Raw genomic sequence first — 23,938 nt, forward strand, 5'->3', positions numbered from 1 at the left:
CTCAGTTCCTTGTTGGGGAAGCCAAGGGCCTGGACTTTGACTGGACATCCCAGGGGTACCAGCTTTTGTCCCCTTTTCTTCTTCACCATGCAGAGTGCCTTGTAGGGCACACACTAGATGCCAGTAGGACACCCCAAATGTGCCCACATATTGCCAGATGTGACCTGAGGGCAAGGTCACCCCACCAGGGGACCAGGGACATAGAGGAGAAGCCACTAGCAGGGATCTATTGTTCTGGAGGTGAGGCTGGGATTGCCAAGGTGGGAAAGCAAAGCCACCTTCCCCTTCACACCCTCTCTGCTGCTGAAAGTTTAAACTCGAGATCAGGTGTTAAAACATGTAATAATGGGGCTGGGGATGTGGCTCAAGTGGTAGCGCACTCGCCTGGCATGCGTGCGGCCCGGGTTCGATCCTCAGCACCACATACAAACAAAGATGTTGTGTCCGCCGAAAACTAAAAAATAAATATTAAAAAATTCTCTCTCTCTCTCTCTCTCTCTCTCCCCCCTCCCTCTCTCTTAAAAAAAAAAAAAAACATGTAATAATAATGAAACGAATGACTGTTAAAATAAATCACCTGTGTGCAGTGGACCACTGCATAGCCATTCAAAGAAGAGGCTGGGACTGGGGCGCGCTCAGGGGCAGAGCCCTGTGACAGGCCCAGGGCTCCATCCCCAGCACCACAAAAGAAAAGAAAGTGAGAGAAATCTCTACATCTGATGTATTTCCTGTACACACTTCAAAAACACCACTTGTGGCTGGGGATGGGGCTCAGTGATAGAACACTTGCCTACCGTGCCCAAGTCCCTGGAAAACACACACAACCTGAGTGTGTGTTATAGCTGTGGATATTTCACATGCTTTACATTTCTTAGTTTGAAATAAAGATTTATTTTATTTTACTTTATTGCAGTGCTGAGGATAAAAAATAAAAAATGTAAATGTATAATTTAAATATGTGTTTGATACATAAAATAGTAAAGTTAGAGCATGCTTATAGAAGTAATGTATTTTAAAGAAAAATAACTATGGTTTCCAATACAAAGAAAATATAGAGTGTTATTGGTTAATATTATTAAAAATCTACTCAGTGTTTGGCCTGATAGAGGAAAGTAGGGTTCCTGCCTATGCGTTGAATCTACTGTGTTCTGATTTATCATGAAAATTCCAGACACTATTTCCTGAGAGAATAAGGATGAAAAAGGAAAATAATATCTTAGTATTGTCATAAAAATGGTTTCAATGTTGTGGTTCTCTTAAATGGGTCCCAGGGATGCCCAGGGACCCTGGATCACACTTTGAGAACCACTGATGTACAACATGGTTTGTAAATAATACAAGTGTGTAAAAATATAAGTGTGTGAAAAATGGTCACAGATAAACAGGTGGAATGGTGAGACTTCATTATACATGGTTAGAGCTCAATGGGGAAGCATTGTAGGCTCAGGAGACTTCCAGGATTCAAATTTTAGTTTGGCCATTTTCTAGCTGTGTGACCAAGAGAAAATTAATTAACCTCTCTATGCCTGGAATCTCATGTGTAAAATGAAGATGATAATAAGAGCGTCAAACCTCCTTGGGTTATGGAATGTAAGGTGTTTAGGACTTGAATACAAAGTGACTGGCACAGAGGAAAACACCTGGTAAATTATGCAACTAATTTATGCAAACTATTATTATTAACCATTCTTGGAAAACAGTCAGGTAACATTAGTGAACTGATACTCAATGAGCTCTATAATACATTGACATGTGAAATCAGAAGGTACAGAACTATGTGTGCTCCCTAATATAATGACATTATGTCAAGTAGATGTGCGTATGTTGTTACACCCTCCCTTATAAGTGAATTTAAACACATGCATATATGCTTGAATATACATAGTATATTCCTGAAATATGTTCCAATATTGATATATTCAGGTTTGCTTTAGATAAATAATGTGGAACTTTTCTTGACTTTTTAAAAAATAAATAAATCTTTATGGGATCCTATTCCATTTTTAAAATGTAAAAAACAAAAACAAAAAAACCTTGCTTAAGTTTTTATTTGATTTTTTTGTTTTTAAATTATCTTTTTCTTTGGCTTATTATTTAAAAAGAACATGAGCTATAGGATTTCAAGTTGTTTGGTCTCAGACAGAGTCAGCAAAGATCCAGCACTTGCAACACCAACACTCCTGCTGCAGGCAAGGCAGGCAGCACCAATCGATCAGCACGACAGACAGCACCAATCAATGGGGACTTCTTCCCCACTGAGCAAATGTTCAGAATCCTTCTAATACTGTGCTCCAAGCAGTCACTATGAATCAATTGGTCTTAACAAAGAAGCTGAAATGTATTTTCCATTGCAAACCTCAAGCATGACCTTCAGAAATTCCTGGAATCATGAAAAATGACTCAGAATATTTCCCTCCGGGAGTCTGACCCTGCTGAACATGAGTTCTTTCCCGAGAACCTATTCACACCGCCCTCCCTGTTCCAGAGGGATTTGGAATCATTCTAAACCATCCCCCTCATTTTTTTTTTTTTAAACAGGAAAGGAAGCCAAAGTCCCAGAGATTAAAAGACTTGCTCAAGGTCACAGAATGAGTTTGCATCAGATCTGTAGTCATAAATTACAGCAGCTAGTAGACTTGACTCTGGGGTTAGATGTGCCTGGGCACGGATTCTCTTTTGCATTTTACCAGCTGGGTGACCTCATTTCCCTGCACCTCAGTTTCTTCATCTATTAGATGGGGAGACTGGGATGCCTAGTTCAGGGGAGGTGGGAAGCTCCAAAGAGCTAATAAATAAAAAGTGCTCAACTCATCCAGGAATGGGGCTGTGATGTCACCAACTGTGGTGTGATTCAGAGGTGCTTCTTATTGCCCCTCAAGAGGCTAAATTTAGACATGGCAAAGAATGAGGGGCTGGCCCTATTCTTCCTGTCCAATACACTTGAAGAATAAGTTTTCTGGGGCTGAGTGTGTAGCTCAGCAGTAGAGTGCTTGCCTACATGTGGGAGGCCCTGGGTTCATTCCCAGCACTGGGAGAAAAACAATCTCAAGAATAAGCTTATCCAACGTCTAGGTTGCTCCCAGTCCCTCACTATAGTGGGGGAGACCACAGAGCTTGGAGCTTATTTCTGAGTCTCCTTCCCTCACCTGCAAAAGCAGAGTGATAATTCTTCCACACAGGCTGCTGTGAGTGCCTAAGGGGTCGTGTTCAGGAGGAAAGTGTCTGGCTTGTGGTGTGTGCAACAAATGGCAGCAGTTGTTTCTCCACAGAGTGACAGAGCCAAGCATTAGGGAGCCGGCTGCTCCCTGGTGAAGGGGAAGGAAGTCAAGTTCAGAACCAGATGGATGGACTTGTGTCAGCCAGAGGCTTTGTTGATTTCTGTGTGATCCTGGATGAGCCCTTCACCTCTCTGGACCTATCTGCACAGGGAGGCCAATCAAGCCCATGTGAGGCTTGGGAGAGCTGCAGGAAGCAGCGCAAGTAGAAAGGCAGGCAGTAGTAACAGCACTGGGAGTGACGATCGTCAAACCAAGGGAACTTTTATCAATCCTGACCCAAGTTACTTGCTGTCCTCATACTTAACACGACCGAATGAAAATGCGTCTGTTCATTACGATTATTAAGTCCCCTAAAACCACTCTAACCTTATTCTGCAGTGCTATAAGCCCCCTCCCTCTGGACAAGCAAAGACGTGTTTGAAATAAAGTTTATTGAAGTTTCTGTCGATATTTACATATGATACACGGTAAATAACAGAGCCAGGCCCCCCACCCCACCCCTTTCCCCACCTCCCAGGCCCCCCTCCCCCCAGCCTCATTAAAAATCGCTGCGTAAAGACAAGTTAACTGCTGCGGCCCCCCTCCCCCCTCCCCCCTAAGATGCAAACTAAAAGCCCCCGTCCCTCCCCTGCCCCCTCCCCCAACCCCGGGGGCCATTCTGGTTCCGTTTACAACACTGTGCTACCTCGCCCCTCCTCCCCTAATAAGGGGGGGGGGGTGGGTGATTTCCTGGTGTCCTCCCCTTTTCCCCCATCTGTCCATGGGGGCGGACGGGCCCTTAAAAGAGGCCAAAGTTGGGGGTGTGAGATGGGAAGAGGGACATCAATGAGGAGAAGTGCCAGAAAATGGAAGACAAAGGTTTTGGGGGGTGTTGACCCCCGCTACTGCCCCTCCCTCCCCCGACGGGGCCTCGAGGGGGGAGAGGCGGGCACAGGTGTGCAGATGGCGTGGGGAAGGTCCCTCCACCCTAGGGTCCCCACCCGTGTCTTTCGGAGAGCGGGGCTGGATGCACCGAGGGCTTGGGTTGTGCAGGTGGAGGGAGGAAAGGGGGCGGGAGGGGGGGGGAGAGGAAGAAAGGCCAAGGACAGTTGGGAAAGCTAGAAGACTGGCTGGAACCCTAGAAGGAAGTCACCTTCAGGAGGCAGGAAAGGCCCAGCCAGCGAGAAAGAACGGGGGCTCTGAGGCGCAGAGAGAGTGGGTGGCAGAAACCGAGCGAGCCCTATCCGCGACCTCCAGCCCCACCCGACCCGGAGCTGTGGGCGGAGCGGCACCCAAGTATCCGGCAGGTCGGGACAGGAGTCGGGGCGCAGGGGAGAAGATGATCGGCATTCCTGGCGGCTGCCGAACCCACTCTCCAGCCCAGCGCCCCTGCAGTGAAGCGGCTCCGGCGGGCTCGGGGGTGCTGGGCTCGCGGACCGGGTGAAGGGGCGGGGCTACTGTCTGGGCGTGGCCGTATGCGGCTTGAGACCGGAGGGCGGGGTCATTTTCAAGTGGAAGGAACCAATAAAGAGGAGAGGTCGGGGAAGTGGGAGGAGCCATTGAAGAGAGGGAGGGTGGCGGGGCGGGGCCTAAGGGTGGAGCAGCTTACTCTGGCGGGAGTATCCCTGGCCGGGGCTGCGGTTCAGGGCGGCCCGCGGGGAGGGGTTGGGCTAGGGGCGAGGGGATGCTCCGAGCAGCCGCGCCTCAGCAGGGCGAGGTGGAGATGTGCAGGTGGTCGGGGTACTTGATGGCGGGAGGGTAGTTCTGCGTCATCTGGATAGAGACGTCGCTTGAGATGTCCGACGGGCTGCGGCCCCGACGCCACGCCTCGGGCTGCAGAAACTGGCCGGAGTAGTCGGAGCAGTCGCTGAGACGCGGACGGTAGAAGGCGGGGTGCGGGCGGTACATCTCCTCCTCCGCGTAGCGCTTGGTGAACAGGTACACCGACATCACGCCGGCCCCCTGCGGCAAGGCACCGTCAGAGTCCCAGAGGCGCCCCCAGGCCTCTTACCAGAGCCCAGTCCCCTCCTCTCGCAGAACCCAACAGTCAAGGCTCCAGTCCGCTCTTCCCCCAAGCCGTGGAGCTCAAGCCCCCGGGCACCCCCTTCTTCCAGACCCGGGAGAACAAGTCCCCATTCCTCACCAGGACCCCAGGAGCTGGAGTTCCCAGATCCCTCCTCTCCAGGACCAGGGGTTAGACCCCTCCAGTCCCGCCATCTCCCTCGTAACCCAGAGCCTACATCCCAGCCTCCTTGTCCTCCTGGGCCCAGGAATCAGGCCCCCATCCCCTCCTGCCTTGACCCTAGAGTCTGGGCCCCACCGACATCACCTCTTTGAGCAGGAAGGAGGAAGCCGCGAAGGCAAAAGACCACCCATAGCGGTAATGGAAGTACTGCTCGGAGCTGCTGGGCCTGTTCATGACCTCGTCGTTGATGCTGGAGATGTAAAGGACCAAGCCCACCACCAAGGAGAGGCCTAGGGGGAGCAGAGCAGGGGCCCTGGTGCATGAGGAAGTGGAACCCCAGCCCCACAGCACCGCCTTCCCTCCCCCCACGTCCAGGACCCCCTGGGCTGGACCTAGAGTAGGTGCAGGGAGTCTGAAGAGGAACCAACAACCTCCTCTTCACCCTACCCCAAACCCGCCACCCAGACTCTCAGTGCAGCTGGGAAAGCTAAAGATGGACACCAACCAACAATCACAAGCAGGGTGATATGAGCTATGAGGCATCAGGCACTGAGCTCTGTGGGTCCAGAAGAGGCCCAAGGCCACCTGGGGCAGGACCAAGGGAAATCAAGGAAAATTTCCTTTGTCCAAGTCCTAAAGGATGAGCCCCACCATTTCCTGGCAGCGGGAACAGCATGGGCAAGATTTGATGGGGGGCACACCGAGCTAGTCTATCCTACAACATGGGCAACAGCCACAGAATTGAGGTTAGAGAAGGGAGCAGGGATAAGGTCCTGATAGGCCTTGAATGCCAGGCTGAGGAGCTGAGCATGATGCCAGGGGTACTGGGGAGCCATGGCAGCTTGGGGCAGAGGAAGGACACAGACAGATCAGAGTGTTAGAAGACCCTTTCAGGGCTTTGGTGTTGGGAACAGATGGGCAGGGAGTTGTGATATTCTATGGGGAAGAGAACGAGGCCTGAGCTGGAAAGAAGTGACAGCATCAATGATACTAGCAGCTAGGTCTTGGTCTGTGCTAGGTGCTGTTCTCAGCATTATATAGGAAGTAACTCATTCAAAACTCAAAACAACCCTCTGAAGTAGACACATTTTATCACCACTTACAGCGGAAGAAACAGAGGCACATGGAGCGTGTGGAGAAGTCTGGCTTGAGAATTTCAAAAAGCAAATAACACTTTCCTAATATGAACTCTGCTTTTAACAGCAGCCAGACCTGGGTGACTTAAGGAGGCCATACCATTTCTTGTCCTAAATCCATCTAACATAGCCTTATCAGCGTCTTCCCTCAGAGTCCTACAAATAAGCATTGTGTGACTGTCACACCCAGAATCCAAACTCCTTTCATTGCCTCTAAGAGGGATCTGCAAACCATGACCCATAGACTACATCCAGTGCACCTCTTGTTTCTGAACAGCTTTTACATAATTAAACGGCTGAAAAACAAGTCAAAAGAAGAATGATATTTTGTAGCATGCAGAAAGTATATGGATTTCTTTTGGCAGTTCTTCAAAAAGTTAAAGATAGAATTACCATATGACCCAGCAATTCCACTCCTAGGTATATACCCAAGGGAATTGAGAACATATGTTCTCCCAAAAAATTGTACACAAATGTTTGTAGCAGCATTCCCCAGTAGCCAAAAAGTGCAAACAGCCTGAATGTCCACCAGCTGATGAATGGATAAACAAACAGTGGGCCATCAACAGAAGGAATGTTATTTGGCCTGCAAAGGGGATGGGTGCCGACCTAGGCTACCACGGGAATGCACGGGAAACTGGTCCAAGAAAGAAGCCAGATGCTAAAGACCACACACCATGTGACCCTGTTCCTACTGAGAACAGGCAACAGCACAGAGACAGGAAGTAGATTAGTGGCTGCCAGGGCCTAGGAGGGAGGGCGACCATAACTGGCTGTTAACGAGGGTGCGATTTCTTGATGGTGATGAAGTGTTGTGACATTAGCTAAGGAGATGGTGGCACAGCTTTGTGAATCTACCAAAAAGCCTATGATGCACATTACATGAACAGTATATTGTGAATTACATCTCAAATTTGAAGAGTATATGAATTTCAAATTTCTGTCCCTATAAACACAAATTTCTTGGCTCACTGCCACACCCATTTGTTGATATATTGCTGACTGCTTTCTACTGCTGTGGAGAGCAGAGTATTGCGACAGACAGACAGCAAAAGTGAAAATCTTTGTGATCTGACCCTTTACAGAAAAAATTTGGTGACCTTGTAGACACTAATACCTGCACTGCCTGGTCCCCACCAACCTCATCCCTGAGAAGTCCTCCCATCCCTCTGCTTAAGCCACCTACTTCCTTGCTCTCCCCTCTTCCTGGAGTGCATCAAGCTAGTTTCTGCCTCAGGGCCTCCACCTGTGCTGTTCCTGCCCCCGGAATATGCCTCTCCCAGTTTCCTGAGGGCCTTCCTCCAGTTTGTCACCTCTGTTTTTGTTTGTTTGCTTCGGTATTAGGAATTGAACCTGGGGCACTTAACCATTGAGCAGAGTCCCCAGCCCTTTTTATTTTTTATTTAGAGACAGGGTCTCCTTAAGTCCCTTAGGGTCTCACAAAGTTGCCAAAGCTGGCCTTGAACTTGTGATCTTCCTGCCTCAGCCTCCCAAGCTGCTGGGATTACAGGCCTGAGCCATGCACAAGGTTCCAAATCACTTTGACTACAGGTGTGCACCACTGTGCCTAGTGTTTGTCACCTCTTTTTTTTTTTTTGGGGGGGGGGGTTATACCAGGGATTGAACTCAGGGGCACTGAGCCACACCCCAGCCCTATTTTGTATTTTATTTAGAGATAGGGTCTCACTGAATTGCTTAGTGCCTCGACATTTCTGAGGCTGGCTTTGGACTCATGATCCTCCTGCTTCAGCCTCATGAGCTGCTGGGATTTGCTGGCTGTTTGTCACCTCTTTAAAAAGGCATTGAGTTAAGCCAGGGACAGTGTCACACAACTGCTGCATTCCCCTACTTAGGACATGGAGGCAGGAGTGTGGCTTGATTCCAGAGGTTCAAGGCCACCTGGACAACACAGTGAGACCCTGTCTTAAATAAATAGGTAATAAATTTAAAAACCTCCCTCTTTCAAAATTAGATAAATGCAGATGAAAACTAAGCAGTCAGATGATCAAAAGCTTCCCAACATCTTCAGGTAAGACTGGGAGAAGGTGAGAGTGCAGAACAGTGTGACTCTGAGCAGGGGATGTGGCAATACCTAACAAAGCCCCGTGTGAATCAATCCTTTACCTCTAGGAATTTATCCTGAAGGCCTCCCTCTGATCATGTGGAAAATCAGATGCACAAGCAAACTCACTGCAGCATGATTTGTAATTGGAGAGGCAGGAAATGCTCTCGTGGAGATGGAATCCACTGTGGCACATCCGTCCAACAAAGTGCTGTGCCTCAGTGAAACAAGGAGGGAGACCTCCGGGACCCAAGGCAGGGTCACAGTCCAGACCACACCACCAAGCGCAAGGAGCAAGGCAACTCGTGGACCTGAGTGCTCAGCAAGCTGCCTCTTAGGCGGGAAAAAAAGCATGCTTGAAGATACAGGCGTGCACCTGCTTCTCTGTGGAGAGGCGCATGGGAGGCAAAAGGGGTGGGTGCCAACAAGGAGAGAACACTGCACCTCTGAAACTGGGCAAATATTTTATATTAAAAGAGAATCATCCAGACGGGGAAAACTGAAATTAAAAATAAGCAAATAAATTAATCTAATCCTATATTAAATTAAAAATATGGCCACAGTAGGAAGGAGCATAACCTAAGTAAAAGTGTGTGTGTGTGTGTGTGTGTTTGTTGGGGGGGGGGGTGCTGTGGATTGAATCCAGGGCCTGTGCTTGCTAGGCAAGTGCTCTATCACTGAGCTACATCTCCAGCCCCCAAGCAGCTTTTAAAAACAGCACTTTGCAAAAAAAAAAAAAAATACCCCCCAAAACAGCACTTTGCCTATATATATCAGACTAAAGACCAAAGACCTACAAAGTAATCTTGAGCCTTTCTTAGTAGATTTTTTTTTTGGGGGGTGGTGGTAGAATCTAGGGGTAGCAGTTCTGAAGTTATTTCATGTGCATTGTGGGGTTGAGTGGACCCATGAATACACTGATGCTTCAGGGAGTGAGAGCTTCTCACTCAGAAAGAAGAAAGGTACAAACAAAGTAAGGCAAGAAAACTCGTAGAGTGTTTTGATATCATTAGAAGCTCCTGCTCCTTAAATATGTATAATTTCCCAGCCTTCTGACCTGAAGGTCCTGAGAGTGGCACCCCGAAAAGCACTGAGCACACCAAGCCCCCCTGCTCTTGGTTCCTAATGTCATTCCTCACTAAGAGGAACTAGACTCCCTGAAGACACAGCCAATTTGAAGCCAGGGGTAGGGGTGGTAAAGAGCCAGGAGCCATGGCACAGGTCTATAATCCCAGCTACTGTGGAGACCCAGACTGGAGGATCACATGTTCAAGGCCAGTCTCAGCACTTAGTCAGACCCTGTCTTAAAATAAGAAAACAAACTAAGGGCTGGGACATGGATGGGTGGTAGAGTGCTTCCCTAGCATGGGTGAGGCCCTGGGTCCCATCCCACAAGGACCAGCTAGAAGAGCTTCCTGGTAGTCAAATTGAGGACAGTATGAGCACCAAAGTGAATGACTCAAGCAAAGTCATGTGACAAGATGAAAAAAAACTTTTTTTTAAGTATGAGTCCATGCTGATATTTCTAAAACTTAATAAGAGAAATAAGGTTGGCTTCAGTAGCATCCCCATTTGTACACGAGGGTGGCACGTTTTAGGTGCAAGGGAGCATCACCAGGGACGCTGAATCGCTAGACGACAGAACCTCCCCATAGACTGTCTATGACACCGCCAATCATCGGGCAGGTGGACTCCAAGGGCCCGTGTGGAAGGCTGAGCTAGTCTCTGCTTCCTTCGGGTAGTGCTCCCGCTGAGAATGCGTAACCCGGATCCACTCACAGGGACACCGTGGGACAGTCTACAAAACCACTGACTGCACAGTTCAAAAACGCCAACATGAAAGATTGGGGGAAAAAAAGCATCGGAGCTATATAAAAGACGAAAGAAAAGCGTACAGAGCATCGACTGCACAGACCCACAGAGACAGCCCAGTGCGAGCAGAGCAGGCGGGCAGCAGGCACTGGCCGCAGAGGGAGGAGAGCAACAGAACAGGAGAAAGCAGGATTCCAGAGGAAAATGTCCTCGTGTGCATCTGCACAAACTCGCTGGAGGCGCCCAGGAGCGCCCAGAGGCCGCGGTCAGCTTCTCGGAGTTTCTAAGAAGTGTTCAGAGAGAATAAAGTCTGCCAAGGAGAAAGGAAATTTGAAGACAGGGCAAGGGCAGAATGAAAGGGAAAGGGCCACCTAGATCTTCCTGAACGGGAAAGAGAAGTTCAAAGATCCCAAAGCACCCAAGAGGCCTCCTGTGGCCCTTTTCTTGTTCTGTTCAGAGTATCAAAGGAGAACATCTCGGCCTGTCCACCGGTGACTTTGCAAAGCAGCAGAAACAGGAAAGGCCTACTGCTGCCCACGAGGCTAAAGGCAAGCCTGCGGGGCAAGGAGAGCGAGTCTTCAAGGTGGGAGGAAGCCAACCCGAGAAAGAGGAGGGAGACAGGGAGGACCGCAGGGCGCGAGGGGGAGGGGGGCAGATGGATATGTTGAATGTTTTCCTCTTTATAGCATCTAACCCCCTGTACCTAGCTTACTCCTTTCAAAGAAAAAAAATATGATTTTTTTTTAAATCTGTAAGGAGATTAAAGAGACAAAGGAAATGCAAACCATGGCCCTAGGTTGGATCCTGAGTCAGAAAAAAAAATGACCACAAAGGAGTATTGGGGCAACTGCTGCAATCTGGGTATGGACTATGTATTACCTGAAAACATTCAACTTTCTGAGTTTGACTATTGTACTGTGGTTTCATAAGAAAATGCCCTTATAGCTGGGCGTGGTAGAGCAAGCCTGTAGCCCCAGTGACTCAGGAGGATGAAGCAGGAGGATAGAAAGTTCAAGGCCAGCCTGGGCAATTTAGCAAGACCCTTTCTTAACATTTTAAAAAAGGATTGAGGATGCAGCTCAGTAGTGAAGTGCCCCTGGGTTCAATCCTCAGTGCAGTCGGGGTGGGGGGTGGATGCCCCGTTCTTAGGAAACATGTGCTAAACTATTTAGGAGTGAAGTGTTTGCAACTTATACTCAGGTGTTTCTGTGTGTACATCCATGTGTATGCACAATGTATATATTACATATGTGAGTAACACATACAACACAAGTGTACATGTACACGTGGGTAGAAGCTGGTCTAGGTGAAAGCTATCTGACAGTTCCTGGTATCCTTTTTGCAACTTTTCCATAGGTTTGCATTTTTTTCTAAAAAAAAAAAAAATTAAAATAAAAATGAACACAGCCCACAGTGCTGCAGTGTGGCCTTGCAAATTACTTCTTCATTGCAAAGAGAAAAGCCTACCTCATCAATGGAGAGCTCTGATGGACATCACCTGTACCAAGGGCTCAAGTTTCACGTGGCTGAGGCTGACAGGGACAGGGGGCGGGGACTGCCTGACATTAGCTGCTACTGAAGTGATCCAAAAGTCAGAGCAGCACCTCCGAGTTTTCTGGGTAACCACGTTTAATCTGCTGTCATCGAGCCTCTAGTCTGACAACGTCCAGCTTACAGAAAATATAAGAAAGAGGAATAGATTAAATGAGGAGTCGGGTCAATGAAGGCTGGGGATACTCTGTGGGACCCCCTGTCCTTCAGGGGATGATGTGTGAATCAAGGTGAAAGTGCCCGAGCCAGAGAGCAATCCCAGCAGCTCAGGAAGAGGCCCAGACATGAAGCGTCTGTCCATGGGTGGAATGCAGGAGGACGCGAACAGCACCACCTACCTATGAAGTGCTCTTGCCAAAAACAAACCCAGATCTGCCCAGGCTTCCAGAGATCTTAGATGGCTGAATACACGGGGACATGATTGGGAAACTCCAGAATGTGGGAATTCTACACGACAAATGGCCAGATTTCTTCAAAATACAAATGAAAAATAAAAATAAAAACATACAATCAAGGAGAGGAACTGAGATTAAAAGTCTTCAGAGATCTATCAACTAAATGCACATGTGGAATTTGGATCCTGATTCGCAGACAAACTAGCCATTAAAAGACACTGAGGAGCCCGGTGGGAGGACTGAACGCTAACCAGATAAGAGATGATATTGAGCAATTCTTCTTATTTGTTTGGGCTCGATAATGGCAACATGGCTATAGTAAATAAAAGAGTACTTTCTAACTCAGGGATATACTAAAATACTTGTGGACAAAATGGGTTGCTGTCTGAGGCTGGCTTTAAAATAAGGCAGCAAAGTACAGAAAGGGGACACGGTGGTGTGACTATAAAAAGCCCGCCATATGCTGGCAATCGTTGGAACCCAGTGAAGGGTGCCCGGGGCTTCCCTAACCAGTCTTTCCATATTTTCAGAATGAAATATATTTTGAAAGTCAATGTGGGAAAAGAAACATTGTGGCATAACCAGTCTCCATGACAAGAGATTTATTAACGAAATGCCGCACGTGAACCTAGACCCAACCCTTGTTCTGAAGGGAAAGCTCAAAAGCAGTCTTCCTCCTTCCCCCCTCCCTCTCTCCCTCCTTTCCTTCTTTTCCTTTTCTTTCTTTTTTCTTCCTTCCTTCCTTTCTTTCTCCATAACACTGAGGACAGAACCCAAGGCCTCCTGCATGCTAGGCAAGGGCCCTACAAATGCGCTACACCCCCAGTCCAGAAAAAAAGACATTCTTGAGAGACAACTGGGACAGTAAGAAAACGGATTAAATTATATTGTGGAATTTTTATCAAATTTCTAACTGTGCTAGCAGCATTGTGGTCCTATGGAAGAGTGTCTGCATCCTTAAAGGATGCACGCTGACCTTGACTTTTTAGAGATGAATTATAATGCCTACAACTTACTTTCAAATAACAAAGCCAAGAATGTGTATGGTGTGTATAAAAAGGAGTGGGGGGCGCAGATATTTTAGATCAGGTGATTCTGATGGGTGCGACAGAGCAATGACTCACTCTCCTTCCTTAACCTGCTCGGTATCCTTTGTGGCACGCATCACCACTTCACATGCTCCTGTTTGTCATTTCTTTTCTTTCTTCTTCTTCTTCTTTTTTTTTTTTTTTGTTCTGGGGATTGAACCCAGGGCCTTGTGCATGCAAGGCAAGCACTCTACCAACTGAGCTGTGTCCTCAGCCCTTGTCATTTCTTTATTGTACACGTCCCCCAACTCACGAGGAAGCTGGGGACTCTATGATGCCAGTACACGTCCCCTTGGTCCTCCTCGGTAGCATTCTTGGCACCTAACAAAATGCCCAGCAAGGGTGAGTGCATGAACACTCTTGCCAGGCAAACGGAACCTCTGCAAAAGCACATTGACTGCCTTTGTCTCTTCTTTTAAATCTTAACTAACATATATTTTTGTGCACTGGAGATTGAACCCAGGTAACACTCTAAGCTACACCCTGACCCTTTTATTTTTTTATTCTGAATCTTGCTAAGTTGCTGAGGCTGGCTTAGGATTTGCCATCCTCCTGCCTCAGCCTCTGGAGTAGCTGGGATTACAAGCAGGCACCACGGTGCCTGGCCTAATCTTTCATTCACTCCAAATCCCACTATTCATTCATCCCTTCTAATAATGAAACTTTCCTCACTCTGGACACCATAGCACTTCTGACCTCTAGTATTCCATAATTTCGACACTTGGGGAGAGAGAGCCTGAGAAGTGCTATCCAGTGGAACTTGAGACAGGGTTGAAAGACAGGCAGGTTTACAGGGAAGGAATACCAAGGAAGCCCAGATGCCAGCCCCACTCAGTGCCTAAACCAAATGCAGGGGTCATCTCCATCCCTCTCTCTCTCCACCACAAAGAGTCATCACCCACCAAATGGTCCACTTTATTTCTGGGTTCTTCATGTATCAAAACCCTCCCTGCAGCCCCAGGTGCCTAGCCCAGCTTGGCCCTTATTCTCTATGCCTGTGTCATTGTTTCAAAATCTTTATCATCCTGCTTCAGATACTGGTTCTCTCTAAAAACAGGATGGACTCTAGCCCTCTGTGCTCTCAGCTCCTCTCGGCTCCCTGCTTCCCACAGGGGAGGCATCCACCTTCAGCCTGGAAGTCCAGGGCTGATCCAGTTCCTGCTGGTGACCCTGCCTCCCACCCACTCCAGCCTGGAGGTGAGCCCCTGCTTTACCTTACAGTACTAAGTAGCCAACAGTCCCCACCAGCAGAGCCAGAAGCAGGGTCTGTAGCAAATATCTCCAATGAGGAAAAAGCTTTTTAGAAAATAAGCCATTCTTTCCTTTCTCCATCCTGGCCATTTCACCATGGCTCTGATTCTCCAGAACACACACACACACACACACACACACACACACACACACACCTCCCTCCCTCCCCCCTTCCTGTCTCTGTAATCTAGCTCTCATACTCTCTTCCCACTCCCTCGACTACACCTGCTCCATAATTCTTAGATCACAGTAGGCAAAATCAAGCTGAATAGAACCAACCTGGCTTCAGAACAATGGGGTTTCAGCACCATGGACAGCTGCTCCCGTGCCTCTACACATGCTATGAACATTTCCATACAAGGCAATTTCCTTTCTTCATTGGAAAAATCCTCCCTTGCCCTTTCAGCACCAACGCAGGTGCCACCTCCTCTTGGAAGCCCTCCCTGGCCACTGCCCATGCCACCCGACTGTCTTGGGTGAATGCATCTCCCCTTTTCCAGAACGCCCTGAGCGGTCACTCCCCCTTCTACACTCCTCCATTCTGCAAACACTCTAGCGTCTACATCCCACCGGCAACTCATCCAGGCTCTGCAGACAAGCAAGCACAGGTTTGGAAAGGTCCGCGCCCTTTGGGGTTTACATTCTGGTAGAAAGAGGCTGAAACACACAAGACGAGAACAGCAGTAAATACTATGAAGACACATAAGGGCTGCTGGACTTGTTAGAGAAGGCAGCTCTGAAGAGAAACAGGTCTGAGCCCCTTGAGGACGAGGGGCAAGCGACCCACACAGAGAGGAACGTGGGTTAGACATCCCAAGATCAGCCTGCGATCCATGTTCTGAGTCAAGAGTGCCAGTGGGTTAGGAAGTGGGGTCAGAGGTTGAGCAGCAGCCAGATCGTGGAAGAGCTTGTGGGCTGGAGTAGGCATTCTGTATTTAAGTCCACCCAAAGGAATCGAGTTGGTGGTGACAGGCTCTGACCAAGGCCCAGATTATATCTGGATTCCTGTTTAGAGTGGGTTGTATCTCCAGGGCCAAGCACCGGGTCTGGCACACAGGATGCCCCATGACTGCACGAGTGAGCAGAGGTACAGGTCATGGGTGAGAGCAGCGTGTGTACGCTTGTGCATGTGCTTGCCTCTTATGGCCTAGAAAAAGAAAATCAATGCCCTCTACCCCACCCCCAGCAAGTCATGTGGTTCCATTGATCCCCTTGTGATGTCCTTCTCTCCTACAACTGTCCAACTGCCCCTATGCCCACACCTCCATCCCACACAGACCTCATCGGCCCCTGCATGGGCCACTATAGGAGCCACCTCCTCTGTGACACCACTTCCAGTCTCCTTCCCCTAGTCCATGCCCAGAACAGTTCCTGAGGGATGTTTAACCCCCAGCAATGCCCCTCTCCCTCCCCGGCCCCAGCCCTTACTGCTTTCTCTAGAACCAAGTGCCAAATCCATCAATAAACCCTCCTCGGGCAACTCCTGTGTGTCTCTGAGACTCAGAGTCCTCTTTGTGAACATGAGGTGATTGGACCAGGTCATTCTGTTCCAAGATCTAAGATACTGGTGTTAGGTCCTTTGTTTTTAGAATTTTTAAAATTTTAGTGGGGCAGGGTAATGCCATGGTGAGGGAGGCCTGGGTTGGAATCCATTTTTAATGCAAAAAACTTAACCTCTGAGTATTTCTGTTTCCTCAGTGGTAAAATGGAGATAATAATGGTACCTGCCTTGTAAGTCAAGACAAATAAATAACTTAATTTGTATAAAGTGCTCAGAACTGCTGGCCCCACGGCACTCTGTGTGACTGCTATTACTTCTGCATTTCAGTGTTTGTTCATTTATTTCCCCTACATGTTGAGTACGCACTCTTTCAGTCCAGGAACGTTACACCCATGATCTAGATCAGGGGTTGGCCAACTACAGTTTGGTTCACCAAGTGTTTTTGTATGGTTTACCAGCTAAGAATTTTTTTTTTTTTGGTCTACTGGTGGGGAAAAATAAAAATAAAAGAAGCACACTATTTCATGACACATGAAAATTACATCAAATTAAAATTTCAGAGTCCATAAATGAAGTGTTATTGGCAACAATTCAGCAAGAGAAGGTCTTAAGTCACCTAGGAAGTGTTAGTGGTAGGATTTGGACCCCGGTCATTCTAGGTTCGCCTCCTGTGCCTCTACCCACTGTACCCCATAAGCCTGAGGACACAGGAATGGTTCCCTGGGATAGAACACTTTGGTTGTAGTCTCGGAAATAAACTCAAGGAAGAGTTTCAGACATAGGGTTCGATCTCTTCCAAGTGACTCTTGTTGGATCAGAAGTCTGACGTCCAGCCCTGACTGCATCATTGACTCTCGGCTTGACCTTGGGCAGGCAGTTCCTGGTGCAGTGGTGTGTGAACACGTGGTTTGGGAGAATACCCTTGGTTCTAATCCCAGTTCCATTGACTGGCTGTCACCTCCTCTAGTCCCTCTCCATTTCTGTGAACTGCAAACAATGGGGCTTTCCTCCTAACGTTTTTGGGTAGGTTGAATAAAACTCCCCATGCTACCTACTCCTGCCCCACTTTCTCTCTCTAGGCCACTATTTTTCTATCTGAAAAATGATGAGACCTTGCTGCTCTGACACTCTGGGATGGTGATATTCTACATGTCTTATTTTAGCTCAGTCTGGCTCCACATGCCGTGATCTGAGTTTGCTCAGAGGTTGCACCCTGGTTTCCCTGGAAAAGGTCTCGTCAGGCGAGGTTGAAGGCTCGGGGGAGGTGTGGCTAGAGAGCTGGGTGAGGAGCAGGGAGGAGCCTGGAGGAGGGGACACTGAAGAGGCTTCTTCAACTCTGCACAGTCAACCAGAAAGACGAGGCCAAGGGCAGCTCTAGGGGGACAGAGTGGAGGTGAGACACACGGCAGGGTTTGTTTATCAAACATCAGCTCAGCTGCAAGTACCTGACTTCAGCTCAATTAAATTGTGGCAAATTCATTCAAATGGAATTGGAGAACTGAGTCAGAATGAATTGGGGTCAGCTGGACTGGACTGACAGGCCTCCCATGTTTGAGCTGCACTGGGCTAAGCTGGACTGAAGTGGACTGCACCGAGCTGAAATTTGGAAGGGTAAAATCCAGAGTGAAGTCTACTGGAAGTCTGAGCCCTTGAGTCATCTGGTACCAGTTTAGTCTGGTATCTTGAGCAACTCTTTGTGTGTGTGTGTGTGTGTGTGTGTGTGTGTGTGTGTGTGGTGTGTGGTGCTGGGGATTGAACCCAAAGGCTTTGTGCACGCAGAGCAAGCACTCTACCAACTCAGCTGTATCCCCAGCCCTCTTGGGCAACTCTCTACACAATTCTGGATCTCACGACCCCGCTTTATCAAGCAAGTGATGATAACAACTCTGAGAGATATCATGAGAGGAGTATGAGATCATACAAAGAGCCTCTAACCTCAAAAGAAAGGAAAAAGAACTGTATACAAATACAGAAGTCTAGCTAACAACATGCACAGTGGAGTGTTTAGGGTTAAGTGAACAGACACCTGAAATTTACTTTGAAACCCATCTAAAAAGTAAGAGAGATGAATGGAGGGTTAGAAATATAGACAGAGGAACAGATATAGGATAACACAAATCTAGCAAGACGCCAATCGTTGACCCAAGTCCTGCACACATGAGCATTCACTACAAAACTTTTGACTTTCTCTTTGAGAAAAGTCAAAATGTTGCACAGAAAATAAAGAGCTTTGTAAACTGTTAATTACTAAAATATCAGTGGTGGTTAAAAATACAGCTCTGGAGGCGACTGGCGTGCCTTTGATTCCCAGCTCTGCCTCTCACTAGTTGTGTGGCCCTCAGCAAATGACTTCATTCCTCTGAGCGTTTGCTTCCATATCTGTAAAATGGGGCTATTAATAGCACTCACCTCACAGGGTTGTTGTATCAGAACAGAGCAGGGCAGCTTATTAGCACCCAATACGCATCTGCTATGATTTGGTTCTCTAAGCAATGCTGTGCAGTGGGCACGGTGCTAGCTTCATTTCATGGAGAAGGAAAGTGGGGTTCAGAGAGGTTCTGCAACTCCTCCCAAGACACACAGCAAGGAAACAGCTTTCTAAGTGGGAGAGGGGCCACTTGAAACAATTTCCCCAACTTACAAGTTCTTTCCTTCAGCTCACCTGACAGGATGAAGAAGATGCCAGAAACGAAGGCTAGGATGGTCCTCTGAGGGCGTATGTGGCCGATGTTGCTGATGACGAAGGCCGTGAAAACGAGGAACAGACTGACCATGGGGAAGGGAGTGGCCGTGCGCACTGTCTCTGGGAGAGGCGGACAGTGAGAGGCAGGGTGAGGGGGACTCTCCAGTGGGACACCTCCCCAAGCTCTCATCACCCTGGTCCCTTCGGCTCCTCCCCTTCCCCGTTGACTCCTCCCCTTCCTGATACTTCCCGGCTGACTCCACCCTTCTCCAGGTCACACCCCGGGCTTGACCCCTCCCCTCCCCTTTCCTGCGACTCCTCCCCGTCCAGGCCCCGCCCTTTCAACCTGCCCCTTCTCCCTCCACTCGGTTTTCCTCTAGCCTCTGCTCTTGGACCCCTCCCCTTCCCAACGTTGTCCCTCCTCCCGTGACCCCGCTAGTTTTCTGGGCACCTCCCCCCTCTTCCCCTCACTCAAAATATTCTCCGTGTTTTCCGTCACCAAGTTGATCTCTGGTTCAAGGAAGTATTCCGAGGCCACGCAGCGACCCTTCTCTCGACCTGGTGGGAAGACGAAGATGGCAGGATGACAGGGACGTTCCAGAGAGGTTGTTAGGGGCAGGACGGGCAGTGCGTCCCCAGGACGGAGATGCCACACTTCCCCCGAGGGTTCTGGGCTGCTCTGTTATTAGGAGTGGGGATGGGGTAGGCGGGATGATCAGGAGTTCTTGTGAGTTGCCCTGGGGACACCTGGTTGGAAGAGGGCAGGGCTGGACCTGGGGTCCTCAGAGAGTAGACTGTTCACCGAAGACTCCGGGACCCGATAGGAATAAGGACGCAGGTCAGGATTCCTGAAAGGCCGGGGTCTCTGTGGTCAACCGGGAGGCTGGATTCTTTTATCCGGCCCATGTCACCCTGGAACTGTCCAGGGGACTCTGACTCAGACTACCGAGTCTAGAGTTAAGGAGAGCAGGGGTGGGCAGGGGTCTGAGGACCTGAATTCTGTCAGCATCAGGCTCCTGGTCTAGCGAATAAAGGGCTAGGCACGGGCTCCACATAGAAACCTGGGCTTCCAGAAGGGAAGCAGGGTCGGCTTCTGGATTTCGGGAACGGGGACTATGGATAAATACTCAGGGTCCCGGGCAAGGCTGGACAGGTGGGCAAAGAGCAGGTGAGCTGCTGCACCTGCAAAGAAGCAGACTCGCCAGAGGCCAGCGTGCAGCGCCATCTTGACCTCGGTGGTCTGGTTCTGCGGCAACACAGTGCCCTCCTCCATGTACAGCCAGTAGTCCGTGCTGACCGCGATGCCCACGAGGAGCAGGCCGCATGCACCGAACACGCTGCTCAACAGGGTCAGGGCGCGGCTGCTGCAGTGACTCATCCTCAGCGGCGGGGGGCGCCCTGCGGGGCCTGCGGAACCAGAATCTGAGGTGCAGAACCACGAGCGGATTCACCCAAGTCCCCAACCTGTGGGGCCAGTTGGTATACGGGGCCCTGGCCAGAAAGCTAACTCCACAACCAAACTCTCAGACACGAATTCTGTGTCCTGAGCCACCACCCGGCCCTGCATACTGACTGGAGCCACCAACTGTTGACCCTCAACCTCAGGATGGGCCTTCTGGTATCTGCTAACTGTGCTCTGGCTCCAGGTTCCTAACCCCAGGTTTAGATTTCCAACCACAAGTCTCAAATCTACTTATCCCAGGCCTGGACCTGGTTCCAAATGTCATGGCTTTTATCACAAATTCTAATTCCAGATTTTCAATTCCATCACCAGACTCCCAGCCCTAACCTCCTGCCTTGAACTGAGAACCTGGTCTTAGAATCAGAGTCCCCAACCTTGAGCCTGACTTGGTGACAGAGAACTATTAGGCTGACAGGCAGCTTCAACCCTTATTCTGTCCTGACCTAAGCTCCCAGACCAGTACCCATCATCTCAACATTAAGCCAGGACTTAGGTGCCTGCACCTGGCGCAGTAGGCTTAGATTCTGGATGCTGTGTAACTTGACCTATTCAGAAACTAACCCATGCCCTGATCCAATGCCACGATATTTTTCCTTTGGACCCTGTCTCTGAACTGCAGAAATCTCCTAAGTGGGTCACTAATCAAGAATTCCTAACCCCCATATCTTGGTTTCAGACCCTTGACTTCAAGCTTACCTGAGACTTTGAGCAGAGGCCCCATCAAAGCTTAAACTCTCGGACTTGACCCTAACACCCCATTCTAACACCATGAACTTGACCCATGACCTTCTAAAGCTGATCCTGTGCCTTGACCTCAATTTGGCACTCCAATCTAAGATCACTGCCACAATCCAGAGCCAAAATCCCAGAACCCTAATTTCACCCTCCCAGATCAGGCAGCCCCTGAACCTGGGATACTGGGTCTTGGTTACAGGCTTCTGGATCCCAGGACAGTGAGACCCAGAGACCTGGAACCATGATCTTGACTAGAGACTCCAGAATGCCTAAACAACAAGCTGGGGGTACTCTTGACCCAGCATCCCAACCAGAGCATCCCAGTAAAACTAGGATCCTCATCTGCTGGCTAGAAATCAGAGAACTAGGAATTTTAGGATCCCATCCCCCATCAAATGACCCAAAAATTCCTTACCAGAGATTCTGCCCCTGACTTCTCATGCTAGGACTTCTAATAACAGACACTCTTCAACATCAACCATGGAATGCAGATACCAACACTGAACCCTCTGAACAAGAAATCCCCAGTTCATACCTATGGTCTCCCAAAGTCCAATTGGCAACCCAGATATTCCAACCAGGAGGCCCCTAAACATGAAACGGAAGGATTTCCAGTTCCTCACCTGCAATCCCCATATCCCCCTTCCCCTAAACCACACAATGCCATGATATGGGGGCTCACCTTGGGGTCCTCAGCCTATCTCAGCCAGAGACCTCAACATCCCCGAATACCAGCTCTATCCATCATCTTTTTGACAGAAAAGTTTGAGACCCCCTAAATACTCGCCAAACAATGTAACCAAGACGTGAGACTCCACCTTCCTTAACTAGAATTCTTGAAACTTTGAAACTCTGTCCCACCCCAATAAGGACCCCGGAGTCTAAGACAAGCCCCCACCCTCCTATTCACAGCATCAAGATCCCCCCCAGGGATCAGGGACTGGCAAAGCTCTAGCTAGCTTTTCTCCCAACCCCCACCGGCTGGCTCCAGGGCTTGACCGCCCGCTGCCTGCTCGGCTCCAGTCCTCTCAGTTGGGAAGCAAGCATCCTAAACCCCGTCGCCGACACTCTTGTCCAGGTAGCTGACACTTTCTTCTGTCTGCCTCCACACCCAGCTGGGATCTTGCCGGTCTGCACCCCTTCGAACACGCGCCTTCCTCGCTCCAGCCTCCCCTCTACCTGGCCGGCCCAGAGCTCCTTATTCTGCAGCCCATCCTCCTATGGGACCCTCCCCCCAGGCCTGGAGCCTCCTTCTCGTCCTTTACCCCAGGCATTTGAGTCCCTGGGGTCCTACTCCTCTAACCCGCAGTCCGAACTCCTTCTCCCTTCAATCTCTTGGGGAGACGGTAACTCCCCCTTTCTGGGGACCCCTTTCCAGATTCACACCCGGCTTTTCCGGCCTGTGCCCTCCACCCTCACTCCAGGTACCGCCTCTCAAGGACTCTGCCTAGACCCTCCCCAGTGGCAACGGTCTCTGAGACACCGGCGCTGGGAGTATAGTTTCCCGGCTCCGGGACCCTCGGACCCGGTCCTCCGGGAATCGCCAGGCCCAATTTCCCCTACACCCCCCAGCCTCCTGAATTCGGGCGTCCTGACCGCCGGCGTCCCACCCCAGCCGCCACTCAGGCCCCTTCGGTCCCAGCTGCGGCTTCCACTCTCCTCCAGGGGCCCCCCCGGCCTTCCAGGACCCTCCCCTCGCGCTCACCTCGCTCAGGGCTGGGCGGACGCTCCGGGCCGCGGGCCCCGCAGCCGCATGACCGGCCTCGCGGCTTCCCCCGGCCGCCGCCGCCGCCACCGGGGTCGCCGGTGCCCGCGCCCCCCGCCCCCGCCCCGGAGCCCGGCGTCCCGGCCCCCTCCCGGCCTCCCACCCCCCACCCCCCGCGCCCGCGGCCTCACTCGGCGGACGGAGCCGGGAGCAGGGACCGGCGGCCGCTCATTGGCTACTGCGGAGGAGGGGAGGGGCGGGGAGGGAGGGGGAAGGATGCAGGGAGGGAGGGAGGGAGATGGGCCTTGGGGATGGGGGAGGCAGAGAGGGAGAGAGAATGGGAACAGAGGCAGAGCGCCCGGGAGGGACAGGCACAAAGAGAGACAGGAGAGAGAGAGAGAGAGAGAGAGAGAGAGAGAGAGAGAGAGAGAGAGAGAGAGAGGCAGAGACCTTGAGGCTGAGAGAGTCAGGGACCCACGGGTCCTGAGACCGTAGGAGACAGGGAAAGGGAGACACAGAGGACTTTAAGATCCCTTACCCCCTCCACTACCGAGGCTCTGATTCTAAGGCCGAGGGAGTGGAGAGGTCAGAGACCCAGAAAGAGAAAGAAAGAGGCAGAGAGCGCTCAAAAGCCTGGGGCCGAGAGATGCTGAGATCCAGAGACCTTGAGCTTGGGGAAGAGAGAGACAGAGACAGAAAGAGGCAGAAGAGACAGAAAGAGAAACAGAGACAGACCCTGAGAAGGAGAGAGAGCAGGGGCGAGCCGGGGGTGGTGGTGGGGTTCCCTGATAAAGACTGGAACTCTAGCCAGGCCAGGGACTGGAGGAGGCGGGAGGGGGCGTCCCGGGCCGGGGTCCCCAGAGCAGCAGGCGGGCGCAGAGGAGCAGAGCCGGGTCCTGCAGCCGCCGCGGAGCTGGGAGCGGGGCCAACCCCCCCCCCCCCGCCGTGATGTCAGCGGGGCCACTCTTAAAGGGGCAGGCCGCCCGCCGAGGGTCGAAGCGGGGGCTGGGGCCTGCGGGCATAGAATGGGGGGTACAGCGGCAATGATACGGGAGACAGAGGAAGCCTCAGCATCCAGTTGGACTGGGGCCCAGAAACCCAGGAACCTGCAGACC

At 50.4% G+C, this 23,938-nt stretch overlaps 1 protein-coding gene across 1 annotated transcript; it reads right to left on the minus strand.

Annotated features, from left to right (window-relative positions):
- Positions 1-4,895: 4,895 nt before the first annotated feature.
- Positions 4,896-22,891, minus strand: Cacng7 (calcium voltage-gated channel auxiliary subunit gamma 7). The gene is made up of 6 exons (XM_027921542.2): positions 22,824-22,891; positions 20,104-20,328; positions 19,393-19,479; positions 18,901-19,041; positions 5,587-5,732; positions 4,896-5,219 (listed from the first exon to the last, which is right to left on the minus strand). The coding sequence occupies exons 2-6, from the start codon at positions 20,297-20,299 to the stop codon at positions 4,962-4,964; spliced, it is 828 nt and encodes a 275-aa protein (XP_027777343.1). The 5' UTR covers positions 20,300-20,328; positions 22,824-22,891; the 3' UTR covers positions 4,896-4,961.
- Positions 22,892-23,938: the final 1,047 nt, after the last annotated feature.

The sequence above is a fragment of the Marmota flaviventris genome, chromosome 18 (genome assembly GCF_047511675.1).
Source record: "Marmota flaviventris isolate mMarFla1 chromosome 18, mMarFla1.hap1, whole genome shotgun sequence".
Lineage (NCBI taxonomy): Eukaryota > Metazoa > Chordata > Mammalia > Rodentia > Sciuridae > Marmota > Marmota flaviventris.

Excerpts from the sequence above, each read along its gene's own strand:
- Cacng7 (XM_027921542.2), bottom strand. The coding sequence starts at position 20,299 with ATGAGTCACTGCAGCAGCCGCGCCCTGACCCTGTTGAGCAGCGTGTTC. Across the intron at positions 19,480-20,103 it reads GCGAGTCTGCTTCTTTGCAG|GTCGAGAGAAGGGTCGCTGC; the intron begins GTGCAGCAGCTC and ends TCTTCCCACCAG. Across the intron at positions 5,733-18,900 it reads CATCTTCTTCATCCTGTCAG|GCCTCTCCTTGGTGGTGGGC; the intron begins GTGAGCTGAAGG and ends TGCTCCCCCTAG.